This window comes from Aspergillus sydowii (assembly GCF_001890705.1).
Source record: "Aspergillus sydowii CBS 593.65 unplaced genomic scaffold ASPSYscaffold_13, whole genome shotgun sequence".
Lineage (NCBI taxonomy): Eukaryota > Fungi > Ascomycota > Eurotiomycetes > Eurotiales > Aspergillaceae > Aspergillus > Aspergillus sydowii.
In genome coordinates, this window is record NW_024467871.1 from 624,044 (window position 1) to 643,238 (window position 19,195).

At 50.2% G+C, this 19,195-nt stretch overlaps 8 protein-coding genes across 8 annotated transcripts; 4 read left to right on the forward strand and 4 right to left on the reverse strand.

Annotated features, from left to right (window-relative positions):
• Window positions 1-111: 111 nt before the first annotated feature.
• ASPSYDRAFT_1161469 (ankyrin repeat domain-containing protein) lies at window positions 112-1,924 on the forward strand (the record flags this gene model as incomplete). The annotated part of the gene is made up of 2 exons (XM_040840091.1): window positions 112-929; window positions 972-1,924. 2 exons carry the CDS (start codon window positions 112-114, stop codon window positions 1,786-1,788), a joined length of 1,635 nt encoding a protein of 544 aa, XP_040698493.1. The 3' UTR covers window positions 1,789-1,924.
• Window positions 1,604-3,720, reverse strand: ASPSYDRAFT_473531 (uncharacterized protein). The gene is made up of 5 exons (XM_040847411.1): window positions 3,074-3,720; window positions 2,745-3,020; window positions 2,644-2,694; window positions 2,034-2,584; window positions 1,604-1,986 (listed from the first exon to the last, which is right to left on the reverse strand). The coding sequence occupies exons 1-5, from the start codon at window positions 3,311-3,313 to the stop codon at window positions 1,806-1,808; spliced, it is 1,299 nt and encodes a 432-aa protein (XP_040698494.1). The 5' UTR covers window positions 3,314-3,720; the 3' UTR covers window positions 1,604-1,805.
• A 66-nt stretch (window positions 3,721-3,786) lies between these two features.
• On the reverse strand, window positions 3,787-6,027 carry ASPSYDRAFT_185584 (copper amine oxidase). The gene is made up of 3 exons (XM_040843562.1): window positions 5,663-6,027; window positions 5,037-5,616; window positions 3,787-4,982 (listed from the first exon to the last, which is right to left on the reverse strand). The coding sequence occupies exons 1-3, from the start codon at window positions 5,966-5,968 to the stop codon at window positions 3,874-3,876; spliced, it is 1,995 nt and encodes a 664-aa protein (XP_040698495.1). The 5' UTR covers window positions 5,969-6,027; the 3' UTR covers window positions 3,787-3,873.
• Window positions 6,028-6,935: 908 nt separating this feature from the next.
• On the forward strand, window positions 6,936-10,958 carry ASPSYDRAFT_93599 (NACHT domain protein; the record flags this gene model as incomplete). The annotated part of the gene is made up of 3 exons (XM_040852860.1): window positions 6,936-7,268; window positions 7,332-9,821; window positions 9,930-10,958. 3 exons carry the CDS (start codon window positions 6,936-6,938, stop codon window positions 10,956-10,958), a joined length of 3,852 nt encoding a protein of 1,283 aa, XP_040698496.1.
• An 826-nt stretch (window positions 10,959-11,784) lies between these two features.
• Window positions 11,785-12,912, forward strand: ASPSYDRAFT_159902 (putative multicopper oxidase; the record flags this gene model as incomplete). The annotated part of the gene is made up of 1 exon (XM_040842863.1): window positions 11,785-12,912. One exon carries the CDS (start codon window positions 11,785-11,787, stop codon window positions 12,910-12,912), a length of 1,128 nt encoding a protein of 375 aa, XP_040698497.1.
• Window positions 12,913-13,114: 202 nt separating this feature from the next.
• ASPSYDRAFT_35371 (uncharacterized protein) lies at window positions 13,115-14,096 on the reverse strand (the record flags this gene model as incomplete). Its single annotated transcript, XM_040845329.1, has 3 exons — window positions 13,115-13,319; window positions 13,358-13,806; window positions 13,878-14,096. 3 exons carry the CDS (start codon window positions 14,094-14,096, stop codon window positions 13,115-13,117), a joined length of 873 nt encoding a protein of 290 aa, XP_040698498.1.
• Window positions 14,097-14,678: 582 nt separating this feature from the next.
• ASPSYDRAFT_49807 (uncharacterized protein) lies at window positions 14,679-15,099 on the reverse strand. The gene has a single exon (XM_040847924.1). It carries the CDS (start codon window positions 15,087-15,089, stop codon window positions 14,919-14,921), a length of 171 nt encoding a protein of 56 aa, XP_040698499.1. The 5' UTR covers window positions 15,090-15,099; the 3' UTR covers window positions 14,679-14,918.
• Window positions 15,100-16,120: 1,021 nt separating this feature from the next.
• Window positions 16,121-18,807, forward strand: ASPSYDRAFT_49808 (uncharacterized protein). Its single transcript, XM_040847925.1, has 9 exons — window positions 16,121-16,242; window positions 16,296-16,427; window positions 16,490-16,542; window positions 16,606-17,436; window positions 17,501-17,644; window positions 17,710-18,063; window positions 18,140-18,309; window positions 18,362-18,422; window positions 18,500-18,807. Exons 1-9 carry the CDS (start codon window positions 16,125-16,127, stop codon window positions 18,563-18,565), a joined length of 1,929 nt encoding a protein of 642 aa, XP_040698500.1. The 5' UTR covers window positions 16,121-16,124; the 3' UTR covers window positions 18,566-18,807.
• Window positions 18,808-19,195: the final 388 nt, after the last annotated feature.

The window sequence follows — 19,195 nt, forward strand, 5'->3', positions numbered from 1 at the left end:
GAGGCTGCTTTGGCCCTCAAGGCTCCTGCCTTCTGCCGTGAGCCTCCGATCTACGACAACACAACACAACCTTCCTCCAACACCCAACTCATCGCAACGGCACTTGCATCTATGCTACTCCAACTCCCAATTGAGCTTCTCTATGCTGTTTGGACATTTCTCGAATCAATTCCCGACAAGAACGCAGTGACCCGGACATGCCGCCTCTTCCACACCCTCTACAACACCAGCCTTTACCGCCACGCAGTCTCATCCAAACAGCCGGAGCTCGATAGATTAAGCAAACGGGCGACAGAAAACTGCCCTCTCAGTACAATGCGGCATTTCGCAGCAGCGGGCCTTGACCTCAACGGCTCCACAGAATACTCCCCCCTCTGCTGCGCCGCATATTGCGGGCGCACCGACATCGTAAGATTCCTCCTCAACCACGGCGTCGATATCGTCTCAAAACCGTCCGGCATCGATCCAATCTCCTGGGCAGTTCGCGACCGCAGTGATGAAACAATCGACACCATTCTCTCCCTTCTGAAAAGCAATCTCTCGCCGACCGACTTCCGGCAGCGGCTGACACGCGCCCGTGCGCTGGATCACGCTGTCGCAACGGAAAATACCGAGCTCGTTATGCGCCTCGTCAATGAGTTCGGGATGGCTGCATTTGTCGGATCGGCGTGCGTTGTTAGGTTATTTCTTGATATGGGAGCTGACGGGAACGCCTTTGAACGGAGCAGAAGTTGCGCCATTGGCGTTGCAGCGAGTTGTGGGCACGCGGAGGTGGTGGGTGTACTTCTGGACGCTGGTGCGGACTCCACTTCGCGGGATTCGGCGCTGACCTCTGCAGCTGCGGAGGGGCATGAGAGGGTTGTTGAGCTGTTGATTGAGCACGGTGAGCGTGGCAGTTATAGTTTCGGAGTTGCTTTGCAAGAAGCTGTGTATGGAGACTAGGGGGGTATTGTGCGGCGCCTTCTTGCCAGTGGGCTTATTATGCGTATGCAACTTGATGGCATTTTCCGTGAACTTGCGCGATGGGTGCATCAGGCATGTCCGAGCTTTGTGAAGCTGTTTCTGGAACATGGGGCGGATCCGGCGTACTGCGTTGCTCAGGCGGGGTATAATGCGTTACATACCGCTGTGCAATGGAGGAATCTGGGGTTCATTATCGCGCTGTTGGACGACGAAGCGGGATACTATGGCCATAGTACAGTTCAAGGAGAGGGGACTGAATTTCGTAAACACCACCGCCAGAATTACATCGATGCGCCGGATTATTGGGGACGAACACCACTCTACACGGCTGCGCGGTACGGATACGTCGATATAGTGCGGGTGCTCCTGGCAAAAGGCAGCATGGCGGCAGACACCCCAGCTGCATCAGGGCATACTTCGCTCTCGTATGTGGACGCATATAGACATCGCAGCTACAATGACTGCCGAGATGAGCTCCTCACCTTCATTTGGGAATACCTGCGTGATCCAGAAAGGGCAATCTTAGAGCTGGAGAACGGGGATCGAGTTGAAGTAAATACAGAGTTGGGTAGATCCATTAACTGGTGCGGCTCATCTTGTGCTGTACTTTCATGCTTCGAGGACTTTTTGCGCTGCGACCATGATGTCGAGCACAGGGCTTTCTGGTGTGGCGATTGCGTTGTTAGGGGAGAGATACGCAGTTGTGACAACCCGTTGTATGTGCATACTTCTGGAGAGAAGTCGGCGAGCGAGTTTGTTGTCGGTTATGATATGTTTGACTGGGCGAGAGACGTGGGTGAAGTTTACAAATTGGATGACCCTTGACTGCTCTTGATGGATCGTTATATTGAGCATGCCTGGCTACCCCTCCAGGTCACCTCGACAACACCCAGCACATACCCGGTCAGCCTTTGAACCGCTGTCATTTCGAACCGCCCATCAGCTGCCATTAGAAGTGCTCTCCAGTCATCTTCTGTCCGCTCCTGTGCGTTCTGGAAGCTCAACATAAGCATATCGCTGTCCCTGTATACAATTAGCCCCAACCCCCACTCTAGGGGTTTAATACTCACCGAGCCTCCCTCTCCTCGAGATAATGCACCTGATGGCGCCCCGGAATAACACGATCGTTAATAACGACTTTCGCGCCAGGTTTCAACGCCGGGACCAGCGCCCTCAGTATTTTGATCGCGTACTTATCAGACCAGTCGTGCAGAATCATTCGGAGGAGGTACACATCCGCGTCGTGAACCGGCTGTTCTTCGAAGAAATCATGGACTTGAAAATGAATTTTCTCCTGAAGGTCCCTGTCGTTGGGAAGTGCTGACTGGCCCTGAGCCACAATATCCGCTAGATCCTGAATAATGAACTGCGCCTTTGAGCCTTGCTCAGATGCAGCCAGTGCAAGAGAGACATGGCCCAGGCCACCGCCGACATCGACCACTGTGAACTGCGAGCTATTGGACGCGGGCGCCCAGGGAAAGACGTCGACCAAACCCTGTGGTGAAAACGCTGGTGCATGCCCGAGCCATTTCATTGCCCCTGCGAACCGGCCTGCGCGTTCGGGCATGTCTGCTAGAGCGCGGAATATGGGTTTGTCTGTATTATTTGCAACGCTCCAGCCCTGCGAAGTAACCCAAGTCAGCCGCAGAGATTAATGATATAGCCGTAGTCTATACATACACAATGTTCGGGTTCCTCGGACTTGGGGTATTTGGCCAATGCATCCGCGATCTAAGCATAATCAGCGACCGATGCAGCAGAGCAGCAAGTTGCGTCCTTGCCTTGAATGATGCCGGATACATCTCATCGCAGCCGACATCAATCCAGTCTCCCATCCGGGAGTTTGTCGCTAAGAGCCGTGACGCTGCGGTGTGGATGTAGAAGTCCGGTGCAGCCTCGTAGAAGACATGATGCGTGGCGCTGTGTGCTAGCAATCGTCGGACAAGACTCTCGCGAAGATTAAGTGACTGTGCCAAGTCTACGACAGTGGTTCCATTCTCTGGGAAGTTCTTCGCGACGCCTAGTTTGTGTATAGGGTGGATGCTGTGAGGGACGACCTGAGATACAACGTTAAACAATATAATAGATACCAAAAGGCAATGGAGAGTACCTCTTGCGGAGTAAGATGGAGATACGGCTCTGTGACCAAGGCACGTAGCTCATCGGCCATGTGAAGCAGCTGCTTCTTCAGATTCTTTGCCTTTGAGTCGGGCGCGTCGCCATGGAGAGGGACAGGCAGGCCGTGCTCGAAAGTCGGTTCAGGGTGGCCGGTCTGCGATAGTTCGTTGGCGAGGCTGGCTGCTGTTTTGGAAATCGCAGCTGCGCGTTCTGTTAGTGTCAGTGCGTCCATTTTGGCTAGTAATGAGGTGATTGTTGTACAGGGTCTCCAATATCGCTATTAATGGGTTTATAACTAGATTATGGTGGGGTATGCGTACGCGCCAAATGCTGTCTGTCTTTGCTGTCTAGGGCTAGCACTGCCACGGTCTAAATTGGCTTGCATAAGTGTCAGCGCTTACTGTCACATCAGGCAATGGATTGGAGTGTTGTCACAGAATAACTCGTTTACTCAATGGGGGGTACCCAGTATTGAACCCAGTTAATGGCCAGTTGATAGTTCAACTCACAAGCTGGGGAGGGGATCAGACCTGCGAGAGAAATACCTACTACTCTTCAAACAGACTGTCCTATATATGATATTAGAGACATTGACGAAAAGAAGCCACCTACTACGTGTGGTCGGAAGCCCTCCTCACTGTTGTATTTTCAAAGTAAAGGCCTTTGCGTCTTTGTGGATACTGGGTGTGATCTCAAAATAGATAGCTTCAGTAGAAGTACTTTAATTCAGAATGAGATGAAAATTTAGGAATCATGTATGCTAGTTCTATACAAAAAGTCGTAGCGTCATTATCAAAGCTTAGTCCCAGAGCAGCAAGACGAAGCCTCCAGATGCAGCGTCGACTTATTAAACGCCTGCGTCGACGGCGGCACATCCAGCGCAGGGTTCTTCGTGAAGAACCCATCCGGCTTCAGCATCACGCTGACCCGCTCCATAGGCATAACCGGGAAATCCTCAATACGGGGGTTATGCGTGAGGCCGAAAGTATGCCAAAGAACCAAATCCTCATCCTCGACATCCTCGTTCCTAGCCGCCCACGTCTCAACGCCCTCGCTGTTCTTACTCTGGTTCGTGAACTCGCTGGCCGCGAATAGCTCGTCGTCGCGGTACTTGGTTACCCAGATCGGCTTGGTGCCGAACATGGCTCTCTTCTGCCCGAAGGAGCGCGGTGACGCGAGCATCATCTGCGCTGGAGCGGCCATCAGCTTATAGGACATGGGCTTGTACGTGATCTCGTTGATCTTGCTGTCGTTTCGGATCTTGAAGACGCGGTTCTTGTCGACGGCTGTGTCGGCGGTTCCGCTCTTCTTCATGATCGTTTCGTCCGTCGTGTACCCGACCAGGTAGGGGTTAGTCTGGGCGTCTTCGACCATAGGCACGGAGTCCTGGTATATGACCGTATTCTTGTACCCGTCGATAGCCGGGTCCATACGGAAGGAGAATAAGTGCTGGTGGTACGGAGCCATAACACCCGGTCCAACATTCGTGCCCCAGGGTACGGTAGTACCGGGGACTTCGTTGTCGAAGGGGACAGTGCTGAGAATACCAGTCGCACGAACTTCAAGCTCAATGTTCGCGGCCTGGTCGAAGATGAAGGCGAAGATATACTCGTAGTTCGCGACGGTGCAGATCATCTGCAGGACGAGCTGGCGGTTTCGGACGACCGTTGCGGCGCCGGAGCGGTAGTTTGTGTGTTTGTGTTGCAGGCCTGCGTCTTGCTCGTGCAGGCAGATTACGTTCTGCAGTTGGATGGGCGTTCCCTTGCTGTCGCAGCGGTAGCCGTCGAAGTATTTGATGTGGCCTAGGCAGTCGCAGCCTAGGGAGAGTTGGTTGGCGGTGATACCGAAGCCGACGTCGCCGACGTCGAAGGCTTGCTTGCGGTGGAACGGGGCGCGGGGGTCTATCATTGTCAATGGTTTGAGACGCTATGTAGGGGAACGGGTGGTGGGCATACCTCCGTAAGGAACGGTCATTTCAGACATGGACAGCCGGTAGAACACGCTCCTGTTATCGTAGGTAAGGTTGTGGATGACCATGCCTTCTCTGCTGTTGAATCCAACCCGGAAACGCCACTTCTGCCAGGTTACCTCGTTGCCATTGGCCGTGAATGACGGGCCCTGTGGTTGCTGGACAATATACGGCTTAAGATCAGAGCGGAGAGCCTCTGGTAGAAGGTCATGCGCGTACTGGATCGTCTCAACAGGCTTCCACGGCTGGGTGTCTGTCGTGGTGTGGTCACGTCCAGTGGGGAGGTAATCCATGCGGACGAGCTCGTGGGTGAGAGCGTCGAACACGGGAGAGAACTTGCATGGGGTCGAGTAGTGGTTGTTTTGGGGGTGGTCAGTACCGACAATGTACATGTAGCACTGGAACAGACGGCGCGATTCCTTGCTATCGTCGGTGCCGTAGATCCAAGGGTCGTTGCACACTGTCACACCAGCAGGGAGTTGCAGTTTGGCGATCTCGGCCTGGACGACTGGGTGCGAGAGACAGAGCTGCTCGATTGCAATCATCTCGTCGACGTCGACGGGGCCCTGAAAAAGGTCAGATTAAATCAAACTATTTGTTGAATGGACATACCTGAATCTCCTTCGGCAACTCCTTGGCGTAGACAATGCTCTTCGCATCAGCATTGAGCAAAGCTTTGAAAAATGCCCCCGTGTCCAGTCTGTGGAACAGAACCTGCAGTAACCGGGTCGGCTTGCGAGGCAATGGCTTTCCAAGACGCTCTGCCTCGATGTACGGGATAACCTCAGCCTTGATGGGCTCTTGCATGTCAATCTTCTTGTACCGTAGGCTGACCCCCGGGAATGCGCCATGGAGGATTTTGGTCGCGAGGTTGATTTCCCCCGGGGTGATGGGGTCGAAAGGGTGTAGAGATGCCATTGTGGGTGGCACTGTGGGATGACAAGAACTGGATTAGATTGAGGAGTGTTGGGGATTGGGGGGTCTCGTGGTTTTTTATATCGTTATCAACCCCTCAAGATCGATTTGGAGACAGACCGAGACCTGCTGTGATTGGCCGGCGCATGTGCTTCCTGATACGGCTAGTGTATATCGGGGAAAGGAGCCAACCAGAAGCACGCCATATATGAGTAAGCGCGCCGACCAGTCTAGGTCTGCCGAGGCCGGGCGCATCTTATGCCGTATTGAGTTAGAATATGATGACTAACGATCTTATGTGCACAAAAGGCGGAGGTGCACACCAAAGCACTATTAAATGTACAGTCCAAAATTGTGCTTCTTAACGTGCTTATCTATGGTAGCTGGTGTGGAGGATCAACTGCTGGGATTTTTTCATCTGTCATAGTGTTGGCTAGTCTGCAACTAGTGTTCTGATCAGCCGCGATCAGTAGTCTGCGGGTGTATATTTATTGCCTTATTGTTGTGCAAGCCACGATGGGCCATGGTATTTTATCTGCTTCATGAGAACTCTTTCTTGACCAACCGTCCGTTACCATCCAGTATTTGTTATCAGAGGCTTTATTATATCGATATCCATGAAGCATTGATTCTTCAAAATGCCTTACTGGCAATCTAACCGTCTACCCAATGATAGAGAAGAGACACATGCAAGCACCAGGTCAAGACAAGTTCTCACCCTCTCAAGGACTTTGCAACGAAATTTGGATGAGTTTTGTACGCATCATTGGAAACACGAGGCGAACTTGGTCTGCGGCGAGAATGGCCCTGATTGGCAGAAATTGACAGGGATAAGAATGGCGATGCTCGTCCAGTTCAGCCTCGCCTGCTTAGCCTCGTCTGCTCAACCTCGACTTCGTCTGCCTCCTATTTTTCCCACCATCTCGTCGAACCTGATTATTGAAACCTATGTGTGGGTTATTAGAGCGCAATGTCGACCTCCGTCGCAAAGGCTGGTCGGCTCAAACCTGAAGTCCGCCTGGGCCAGGCCATTTCAGAGTTCCAGGGAGATCTCTCGTCGCTACAAAAGGCCACTTTTCGCGCCCACCAGACAAGCGCCACGCCTCCGGGGATTCGTGATGTGATGCAACTCACGGCCGAGATCAACAGAGAAAGTGGCATTCGGGGACGATGTTTCGGGCCACGCCTAACCAGTATTTTGCAAACCGTGCAGCAGTTTGCCGCCTTGGGAGATGTCGTGGTTGGTGGGACACAAAACCTGCTTGCTTGCGGTGTCTGGTCCCTCGTCCGAATGACCTTCTTGGTATGAATTAGTCCCTTCTTGACGTTCCTGCAGTCGGAACGTTGCTAAGCTTCCCTCTGCTAGTCCATTGTTAAATACTCCGCGTATTTTGAGCGAGTGTCGGCGATGCTGATGGCAGCTGGACGCTCAGCACCTCGATACCAACTGATGGGTGTGATATACCCCAAATCAAAAACATTACAGTCATACATGTTGGAATATTTCATCGTGTTAGTACGGCTATGCCACCATATTCTACAGGTCGCCCAAAAGTCGGCCATCGGGAAATGGGCTTCTGCTCTAATGGATCCCCTTGATACTTATCAATCTGAATTGGATCTTTGGGCCACTTCTATTAAAGAGGAAGTCGACTCGCTTACTGCCCAGCATTTATCACTCGCAACGGACCAAAGCTCACTTTTTAGGAGCCATGTGTCCTTGCATATTGACTCTCGAATACACGCGAAAAAGCTCAAGGCCAGGAAACGTATCCTCGACGCCTGCTCAATGTATGATCATGAGCGGGACTGGAGGCAGATTCGCAAGCTCGGGAATACCAGTTTAATGCACGACTCAGCCACATACACAATGTGGAAGGATCAATCCGAATCGACCACGGCCAAGTCAAGAACTTTAGTGTGTACTGGAAAGCTCGGATCAGGAAAGTCCGTGCTTTTGGCGAATATCATTGACGATCTTAACATCGATGCCAATCAGAACGCTACAGTGGCATACTTCTTCTGTCAGCATGATGCGGCCGAGAGTCTGACTGCGCGCACAGTTATAGGCTCTTTGGCTCGACAGCTGCTGCAGTCAGGAATAGACCTGGACCGTGCAAGCACGCTCACAGATGAGTTGGCTTTTCTCAGACTTGACCGTGTCGTGGACTTGCTCCTGAATACTCTCCCCCCTGACTTCCAGGCATACTTTGTCCTCGACGGCCTAATGCATTGTGATCTTGCTGAACAACGGCTCATCCTTGACAAGCTTCGACTACTGCAGGATTCGAAATCACTAGCAGTATGTATTTCCCACCGGACAGAGCCTTCCTCCCCTCTGCAGACACTGGAGCGGTTAATGAACATGACTGTTTTACCAATCGGTGACAAAAACCCTGAAATTGATCGCTTTATAAAAACGGAGCTCGAGCGATGTATTTGCTCAGGAGAACTCGTCGTCCACGATCCTCTGTTGGTGGACGAAATAGAAAAGCGCCTTGCCGAAGGCGCTCAAGGGATGTTTCTATGGGTGGCACTTCAGATAAAGGCACTGTGTCTTCAGCAGACAGATGCTGATATTCGCAGTGCCATAGCAAATCTTCCAAGCGATCTCTCCACCATATACCAGCTTATACTTCGGAAATCGGAGCCATTGAAATATCAAACGAGCATTCTTGGGCTGGTGATGACGGCCCGCCGTCCACTTACCACAGAGGAACTGAGGGAAGCTCTCAGTGTAATTCCAGGCCAAACTGTTTGGGATCCTCGGAGACTCTTGAATGATGTCAAAAAAACGTTAGCCTGCTGTGGGGGTCTTATTAGCATCAATGAAGAAGACTTTAGCCTTCGAATGATTCACCACAGCGTGAGAACCTTCCTCTGCGCAGGCCAGGACACCGACCAATTCGACCTGAGCCGCGCCAACCGAGAAATGGCGGAGATCATTGTGACATATTTGAATTATGGGATCTTTTCAAAACAGATTTCGAAAGTTAAAGCACCTCGGATCAGCGCCAATTCAGTTACTTCTTCGGTAATAAGCTCCGCCCTTCCTCAGAAGGTCGCTTTGAGTCTTCTAAAACGGAGAAATATCCCAGACATTGATATTGGTCACGCCTTGTTGGACACTATGGGTCAGCCAAAGCATGCAGTCTCAATGCCTTTGGAATTCTATCAATACTCAATATCTTGGTGGCAGGAACACATTTGCTTTTTGGACCTCCAATTACCAAAAATGGAGGCGTTGTTAATGAAATTGCTGCAGACAGGGGACATTGATGAGCCTGATTTGTGTGGCCGAACGCCATTATCCCACGCATCCGAGCACGGTTCATATGCTATTGTGAACTGTTTACTGGCCCATGGTGCTAGCGACGTGGCAGATAATCTCGGAAGAACCGCGCTCCACTGGGCTATTAGAGGGAAGAACAAACTTGTGGTGGAAGCCTTACTTTACTCAGGGAGAGTGAATCCCAACGCTGAAGACAATTGGAGGCAAACACCCATGGTGGCTGCCATTAAAGTTAGAAGCGAACCGGTGCTTGGATGCCTACTTCAATATTCTCTGGCGACACGGGACTACAAAGATCCAAAGGGAAGGTCTCTTCTCATGATTGCAGCTGCTGAAGGATTCGGGGATGGAGTGAAGGCTCTACTAGACTCCGATGAAGCGGCCTTGAAAGACGTTGACGACGATGATAATACCCCATTACACGCCGCAGCAGAGAATGGACATGCGGACGTACTAGTGGACCTTTTAACCTCTGTCGGAACATCAGCGCAGGCAGAAAATCTGAGAAATCGCAGAGGACATACGCCGCTCTGGCTGGCAGCTTCAAATGGACATGAGGCCGCCGTTCGCATTCTCATGAGCTAAAGGCACATACACCATGGCTCTCATGACTTGGTAAAAGAAACCGCATTCTGGATTGCCGCTGCAAATGGCCATCTGGACGCATTAAAGATATTCCTCACATTTGGGGTTGTCGAGCATCCCAAAATATCAGGCAGCTCGGCGGTAGAGATGGCTGCCCGAAACGGCCATGCGGGTGTCGTTAACCTGCTATCGCTTAAAACAAACGTGACTGCTAGGCAACTAAATCGAAGCCTGTTCCTAGCTGCGGCAGAAGGTCATGAATCTGTGGTTCACACCCTACTCGGACACCATGGAGTTGATGTAAACTGCAGATATGGCGAGGGCTTGACACCCCTGTGGATAGCTGCTGCCAATGGCCATGAAGGTGTTGTCCGTACACTGGCGATGGTACATGGAACCGACTTGAACCATGGAAATATCCTGGATATTACGCCCCTGACTAAAGCCGTATGGAATGGCCATGAGGAGGTTGTCAAGACCCTAATAAAGATACCGGGTGTCGACATCAACAGTCAAGAAACAAACGGCCTGACACCTCTATGGATAGCGGCTTCCATGAACAGAAGAAGTATTGTTTGCACTCTATTATCCCAACAGTGCATTGATATAAATCTCCCAGATCGGCAAGGGAGAACCGCCTTATGGATTGCCGCATCCAAGGGCTATGAAGATGTCGTCCGCACCTTAGCCTCTCACAGGGATGTCGACCTCAACTACCATAACAAATCAGTCGTCACGTCGCTTGCAATTGCTGCAGAAAACGGACACGAAGATATAGTGTCCTTTCTAGCGCGGACCCCGGGCGTGGATTTGAACTGTGCTACTCCATTGGTCAAAGCACTAGAAAATGGAAATAGCGGCGTTGCAAAGCTACTTTTGTCTTACGCAAAAGATTTATCGGACGGCTTTTTAGATCTACGGGCCATGTTCGGTGAGGCGATTAAAGCTGAAAACCGCCCTATTATTGAGAGTTTTCTTGGCTCTGCTCAATTTGTTAGTATGCTTTCTGACGCCGACTGGACCTGGGCATCGCGCAAGGCAATCATATATGGACATGACGAAATCGCTGAACTGCTCCTGAAAAGTGGCAGGAAGCCCGTCTCTGAAGGTATTTAAACGACACTTGGTCCACCCATTCTCCGTCCCAAGTCAGTGAACCGAAGCAAGCATCGCCGAAGGACACCGAGAAAAGCCCTAATAACTGCAGGACTGGGTGGGATGGAAGTCTCACCCGATGGCGAAATAGAATACGGTTATTCGGCGGCCTGTATAGCATTCTAGACCCTCTCAGCGGGCCTCGAAGCATCTCCTCGGGGACTGCAATAGTTATTGTGGTTGAGCGACAGATATGATCTTTTGACTGGGTCGGGTTCCGGATCCGGACAATCAGATGATTCAGTTCCAAGATATGGCAACCACATATTACGAACAGACCGTGATAGCCGGAAGATACAGCAGAGCCGGGCTGGTTCCTTGGTAGCTCCCCGGGGGAGTGCATCAGTGCATCATGGGGCCCCGGCTGCGGCGGCAAAAGATGAAATATTTATACAACGTTCCTTGACGGCATTGGGATTATAGCACAGATAGTTGCTGCCGATTAATTGTCTTATAGGTTCAGTAATTAACAGACGTGCCTACGATCATCAACCCTAAAATGCCTCCCCGTGTGAGCATAGGGCGGTTATCTGCCACTATACGGCGGCTTACATGGCCACCCCCTACGCGAGATAGAGCAGTATCACCATTTACTGGTGAATGGCAAGTCTCCTTAATAGCAGCGTGGAACTGTCAGCTATGCAGCTCTCGATTTATATCTTCAACTAGTCGGCCTATGAATGAAAAAACCACCCCAAACCGGTCTCGATTAGCCCGCATATTCATCTACGCCACACCCGCCATCCTCAGCATCGCCCTATACTCAAAGTACCAGGGCAGTATGCGTATGGACACTACTCAGGAGATCAAAAGGTACCCGGCCAACCCAAACGAGGCCTGGGAATCTGACACGGACAAGCCCCCCCAATCACTTCTGAATATCAACAACGACGCGACCAGTCTCTCCCCAAGCGAGGACACAACAGAAACAATCCCAGACCTCCCCGTGGAAGAAGCAATACTCACAACGGCCCCGAACGTGCCCCCACCAATAACCCGAAACTACCCCGTCCTGCTTCGCGTCCCTCTAACCTCCGCCACCCACATCGCCCAACTAACAAGCCAATACAAATACGAACAATGGAACTTCAACGGCACCGTGCCCGGGCCATTCATCCGCGCGCGCGTCGGCGACGTCGTCGAACTATCCCTAACAAACCGCGACGACACCGGCAACCCGCACAACATCGACTGCCACGCCTTCGAGGGCCCGGGGGGCGGTTCAGCCCTGACAACTACCGAAGAGGGCGAGACCAAGACTGGCAGGTTTAAACTTTTAACGCCGGGGCTGTACATGTATCACTGCGCCGCGGCACCGGTGCCCGTGCATATCGCGAATGGGATGTATGGTCTCATGTACGTCCAGCCCGCCGAGGGCGATTTACCGCCCGTCGACCACGAGTACTATGTCATGCAGAGCGAGTTCTACCACGAGCCGCCCGAGATAGAAGATGATGGGCGGCCGTCGAAGCAGGTTGAATTCTCGTACCCGAATGCGCTCCGGGAAGAGCCCAGTGCGGTGGTTTTCAACGGGCATGAGAGTGCCCTGACCAGGGATAAGCCGTTGAAGGCTCGGTCGGGGGAATCGGTGCGTGTATTCTTCGGTAATGCGGGTCCGAACCTGACGAGTTCGTTTCATGTCATTGGGTCCAATTTCCAGAGGCTTTATAGGGACGGGGATGTGGTGAGTAGTCCGGCGCGGTTTGTGCAGACGACCAGTGTTCCGCCTGGTGGTTCGACGATTGTGGATTTGAAGATGTTTGTTCCCGGGACTTATACGCTTGTTGACCATGCTATCTTCCGTTTGGACAAGGGGGCTGTGGGATATTTGAATGTTGCGGGCAAACCCAGGCCGGATATCTATGGGAGCACCCAGCCGCCGGAGCCCTGTGTTGGCTGCAAGTTGCATCCTTGATTGAAGATATTATCATTCATATGTTTGTACAGATAGTCTAAAATATGGATATAAATACAATTTAATAGTTAATCTGCTGGAGGACAGACTGCTCGGGGTCCTTGATATCAGTGATCCCAGACAGATGCGGCGTCAAGGACAAATCACCAAATGCACAATTAATACTGAAATTACGTGTCTTCCTTGTCATTCCCACTGCCATTCATTGAAACCAAAGGCAGCTCGTTTTCCAACTGCCTGCCAGCGCCCGTCTCTTCCGGGACGGCATCCCATCCTCGTCGTCCTCATAGTCGGCCTTTTCATCAACAGCCCCCAGGTCAGTACTGCCCCCTAGCGTCGCATCATCCCCGCCTCCTTCTGGGTTATTGTCGAACTCAATCTCCGGGTCAATGCCGAAATTTTGATCACTGTCGCCATTGCCGTATATGGCCGCTGCCTTACTGACCACTTCCTCGTCATCATCGCCGTAGTATAGGTCCCAGAGGAGCTTAGATCCTCTCTATCCTGCTTCGGGATTCCACCAACTCTCGGGCAGCTCATCATCGCGAAGGTTCTAGGGATAGTTGCCAGCGGTGCCCCATTCCACGCCGCTGGCTCCAGCACCTTGTATGTGTCTAACCCCTTCCAGTCCAACTGTATCCGGTTATACAGTCCGCACTGTCGGACATACTGGGCAGCCGTCGGGGTTATACGTTCTCGTGGGCTTTCCTTTCCGCGCCTTGCCCTATCGCGAAGTTCAAAGCGTATCAAAAATTGGAGGTCCGTCGGGTAAAATGCCACATTCGGATCGCGGTGATCATTGTAATTTGTGTGGCAGTTGGGACAGAGACCGACGACGTTCAGTTGGGATCGTGGCTTGAAGTTTATTAAACCTCGTTGTTCGATGATTGGGATCTTCACGACCATAGAGCAGCAGTTAGCAACAGTGTTAATATTTAGACACAATATTATCTCAAGACACGAACAGATCGGTCTGCCTCTTCAATGATATGGGCAGAGTGGTAGTGCTTTTCAGTGCAAATAAAGCACCTCATCGCTGCTGCAGTTAGGATTGCTCTTTTGGTATTCTCCGGGAACGGTCCAGAGGGGTTTGATGGCCCTGGTGACCAGTCTTCAGTGGCCCCTGGTGCTTCACGGCGTCTCTTTCGATTTCCACTTGGTGTGCTAGCGCTGTGTCTCGCCATCTTGGTTAGTGATCTAGAAGTGATTTTCTTCTCGGAGATTCGATGGCATACCAGAATAAGTTGGACGGTGAGAATTTTGCCAAAATGTCTGTAATAGAAAGAAAAAGGAAAGAGCGATCCACCACGCAGTAATACAAACAGGAAGGAGCAGCAGGCTCCAGCTATATACTCCGTACGCCCGGTGAAAACCTTACTGAGCCCTACGTAATACTTCATACTATGGGATAGCTGATGGTGTGTATTGCTCTGGAGATGACCATTAAGGTAGAAGTCCCATGATCCTTTGTTCGGTCCATGGTCCGCTACACGCACACACTGTGGATTGAAGATATTATTGTTCATATGCCAGCCTATATAATGGTATTTCCAGCACATTCACACCACTCCTCAGTGATTGCTACAACCCAGATAGTGAGTTGAAGTGAAGGGAATAACTCCTTTAGATTCAGGCCGTTGAGGTTACCAAAAAGGCGTCCATTGATGCTGTGCTTTAGATTACTTTCTTGGAATCCTGGACCTCGCCGACTGTGATACTAGTCTGATTCAGTGTATTTTCGCCAATATAGAAAGATCGGTTCTTACTGATTAGTATGAAAAGAGTAAGAACTTCTTCTGTGAGATTAGAAATTTTCGGCCCTGGAACGTCAAGTGTGTCTTTTGAGCTCTCCCCGTCTTGATCTGGTGTGGTAACAGAATTTAATATAAGTCAAGGCCCACGCACGCAGCCTGCTGAATATGTTGAGGAGGTTTTCATAGTAGCCAATTCTTTTTCTCTGCTTCGGGACATTCCACAAATATTGAATGAGAGTAGTACAGTGCTGGTTATCTGACGATTTCAGTAAATATCTCAACTCTACCCTCGGCGAAGTCCCTCATCATCGGCGCTGTCACAAGAATGGAGTTTGGAGACTTCGGAGTCAGGGAACTGTGAACACGCCCTGGACAGCCCAGTGCCGCAATACCGCATAACCAATGACCACCAGGAGACAGCATACGGGGACGCATGCGTCAAGAAAGTTTTGCGTTATATTTGCGTCCTCTGGTGGCGGCGCCCGGAGTTGCAATCTTGGCATATTCAGTGGTTCCGATAGTGTTGCCTAAATCGAGATTGAGCGTCAAGTTAGCATTCCTGGTAGCTTGGCGACTATTCCGCGGACGCAAATTAAAGGTTTGACAAGTCCGTTGTGCCAGGATTTCCTGGAGCTCAGGGACCAAAATCATGGTTGGAAGGTTCGGTGGACCAGGTGGCACTGGTAAACTTTGTGGAACTCCGCACAAATATCTCATAGAGATCAAAACGTGGATAAACAAAGAGCCTGTGAAGATCTCGGATATCCGGCCATTTTTCTCATTTTCTCATGGAACGAGTATAGGAGTGAACCGTGGCATCCCACTCTTTTCCATCGCTCCAACAGTTTTGAAAGGCTTGCCACTACCTCCATAGATGTACCTATAGCTTTCTACTATCCTGTTCTGACCTCTTTAGGTGTATTGAAATTGTTCTGCTCCATCAGCGTCAACACCCTTATCGTGGGAGTTGACTCCTCGTAGTAATTTGCACAGCCACAACAGAGCACAGACTAAAATTTAAAATTGATCCTCACATGTGGTTGCTGCAATATTAACTCTGCGAACAACCACCCCCACCTGGCCCCCCTTTTTCTTTGGGACTTAACGATGGATGATCAGGGTTCTATAAATCTTGTACGGAGTAACTAACTAGTTAATCGTTTCTGTGTTAGCTAATTGCTTGTTCAAACATGGAAATTGCCAATCCGCCAGGTTTACCAGCCGTGTAGATTCAAGCGTAACTACCGGTCCGTTTTCAAGTAGTTGGACTCTTTCCAATGGCCCAATCGCTGTTAAGGTTTTGTTGGCTCGCCACCCTGCTGTAGCACATCCGCTAAAATACGCCAAAATGTCGCAGCACAATCAGAAGGCCAAAACCGGAAGGAGTGTAGCTATATAGTTTGTATCAGACGCCTTCAGTCATACCATAGATTGTTGTGCTTCCTTACATTGTTAAAAATGTTCGCCTGCCAACCCTTATACATAACTTGGCTCCTGTTTGGTTACTTTGCATGCTGTTCTGGTGCTATTCTCCGCACATACAACCTGACACTGCACAGCGACATTAGGGCCCCAGGTTTGTCTACCTCGACAGCAACGAATACTCACATAAAGCTGATTTCTACAAAGATGGTGTCAAGCGCGAAGTCTACCTAATCAATGGTCAGCAACCAGGGCCGCTAATTGAAGCGGACGAGGGCGATGACCTAGAAATTTTCGTCAAGAATCTCCTTCCGGTCGACGCGACTCTTCATTGGCATGGTCGGTAGAGTAAATATTTGGAAGTTTGTGTCTGTGGATGGCATTCTAATGGTTTATAACAGGGATTTTGCAGCGTGGAACTCCTGACATGGATGGAGTGCCTGGAGTGACGCAGGTCAGTTCCTTTTGTGATAATCATTCTAGAATGTGTGTGCTGATTGCTCGCTCTTGACTACAGTATCCTATACCTCCTGGCGGTAACTTCACCTACAAGTTTTCGGTCAAAGACGAGTACGGCTTTTACTGGTATCATTCCCATGTCAAAGCATACTACAATGACGGTTTACGAGGGCCACTTTTCATACGACCGTCGTCGTCGCGGCCGCGGCCTTTTGAAGCACTGGCTCATTGCCCACAAGATCGTGAAATCCTTCTGCAAGCCGAGAAGGACGCTCAGTCTATTCTTTTGAATGATTGGACACATGATGTCTCGGATACTATCTATAATCGATACTTCGAGACGGGCGCTTTTCCACACTGTGTGGACAGCATTCTGGCAAATGGATTTGGGAGAGTTGAGTGTCTGCCAGAATATATGCTGCAGGCCGGACCGGGGCTGGGTCTAGGAAATATGGACAAGGCTTCATCGTCGGTGATGACAATGCCTATGGCAGAACAAACGGAAACTGACATGAACATGGATATTGCCATGCATACGAGCAGTTCCATGTCCGTCATTCAGAGCCCTTCACCTTCCACGAGTGGAACACCAATGTCGGCATCAATGGATATGCCGGGCATGGCACCGTCTATGACATCTTTGGGTCCTCGTGGCTGCATGCCACCAATGATGTTTAAGCCAGGCTACAATGCCAGCTCGCTCCCACCTGAGACTTGTACCAATACATCTTCGCCCTTGCTCAACATCCCCGCGAATCATACAAATGGTTGGCTCGCGCTTAACCTAGTCAACTCCGGCGCAGTCAGCAAGTTGCGTGTGTCTCTTGATGCACATACCATGTTTGTCTATGCAGCTGACGGACTGTACGTAGAGATGCAGGAAGTCAAGGTAGGTATATTTTCCAAGACCTATGCGCTCCCCTCTTTTGTTTGGATTAATCACATGTCGATAGGTCCTGGAAATAGAGATCGGTCAACGATATTCTGTGATGATTCGACTCGATCAGACACCGGGGAACTACTACCTCAGGTTTGCAACATACCCCGAGGGTGACATGCAACAAGTGCTTGAAGGACGGGCTATTGTTTCCTATAATGTGAGACTGGCACGCAAATAACAACCCTGGATTCCTATGCTGATGTTGTCACTTTATCTTACTAGGAGTGTATGATAAATAGCAAAGCTCAGATGAACGTCACGGATGGTCCATCGAATGTTTGGATGCTTCTCAACGGATCCGCCAAATCCGACGCCTATGTCATTAATCCCCAGCTGCTTTCTCCCTTCACGCCTACCAGCCCTCCCCCCGGCCCTGCACACCAAACACACAATTTTTTGATAAATCAGACAGGAGTTGTGACATGGGTTCTAAACGACGCTCCATACTCTGACCCAAGGATACCAATCGTGCAGGGCAAGGTATCAGACGGCTGGCTGGCAAAAACAACCATTCATATGCCATTCAATTCAACAATAGATATCATTATGAGGATCGCGAATAATTCAATGGATGTGGTAAGTTTGTCCCTTATGTATTTGAATAACTTTCCTTATGAAGTCTACCGCGGCTGACATGAGATGTCTATTGCAGATGGGCCATCCCATGCACTTGCACGGCCATAAATTCTGGGTGCTCGGGTCTGGCACCGGCTCTTTTCCGTATACCTCTGCTACAGACGCCCCGGAGCCCCTGTTAAATCTTCGAAATCCTCCTTATCGCGACACAACTAACCTTCCGGCATCAGGATGGGCCGTGATCCGGTAAGTTATGTCATGGCTACATGTTTGATAATTAATAACCATTTGTAAATAGATATGCTACAGATAATCCTGGTGCATGGATACTTCACTGTCACATTCAATGGCATATGCTGGTAAGTATGCATGCTATCATTATTCGACTCTTCCTGGAAATTCCGGTCTGGTTGACATTGTAATTTTTTCCATGTAGAGCGGCATGGAGCTTGTGCTTGTTGAAGGCCAGGACCAACTTCCAGCACTGATTCAGTCAGCCTAACAGCAGTTTCATTACTTCAACCCCGCATCGGCAGTGTTGGTGCGACATATCAGTTATCAATATTATGACAATGACTGCATGACTACCAAGACTTGTATCAATTTCGTGGTGATTCCAAAGTGTTTAAACTAGGAGAATTTTGTTCTGCACTGAGGATCTATTGTCTGAGATTGGCAGAGCTATAAATCCAATAGTAAAATTTGCACCGCCTTAGCCAACTTGGTGTTTGCTCAAGTTGCGAGACCCTTGTACAGATAGAAGTTCTTGGCTTGATGATCATGCATTATCACTTCTAACAATCCAAAATTACTTCACCTTATATTATTCTGTATCAGCTGCGGAGCAGATCTGAGAGGAGAGCAGTCTCCACCCTCTCGTTTCGGCGGCCGTCTTCTTACTCTCCAAGATGACGCAGACGCCAATTCTTCCTCTGCTCTGGTGGATAGATAAACAAAGCCTGCACAGATGAATGTCCTAGCGGTGTTTGCGGTTCATGACCACACTACTAAGAGATATCAAATTGGTGGGTAGTAACTGTACTATTTCCAAAGATTTTTATTGCTAACAGGAGAGTACTTAAGAAGACTTTTGAGATTCTATTCTAGAGGCTCGTTGATGTTATTTATTTGA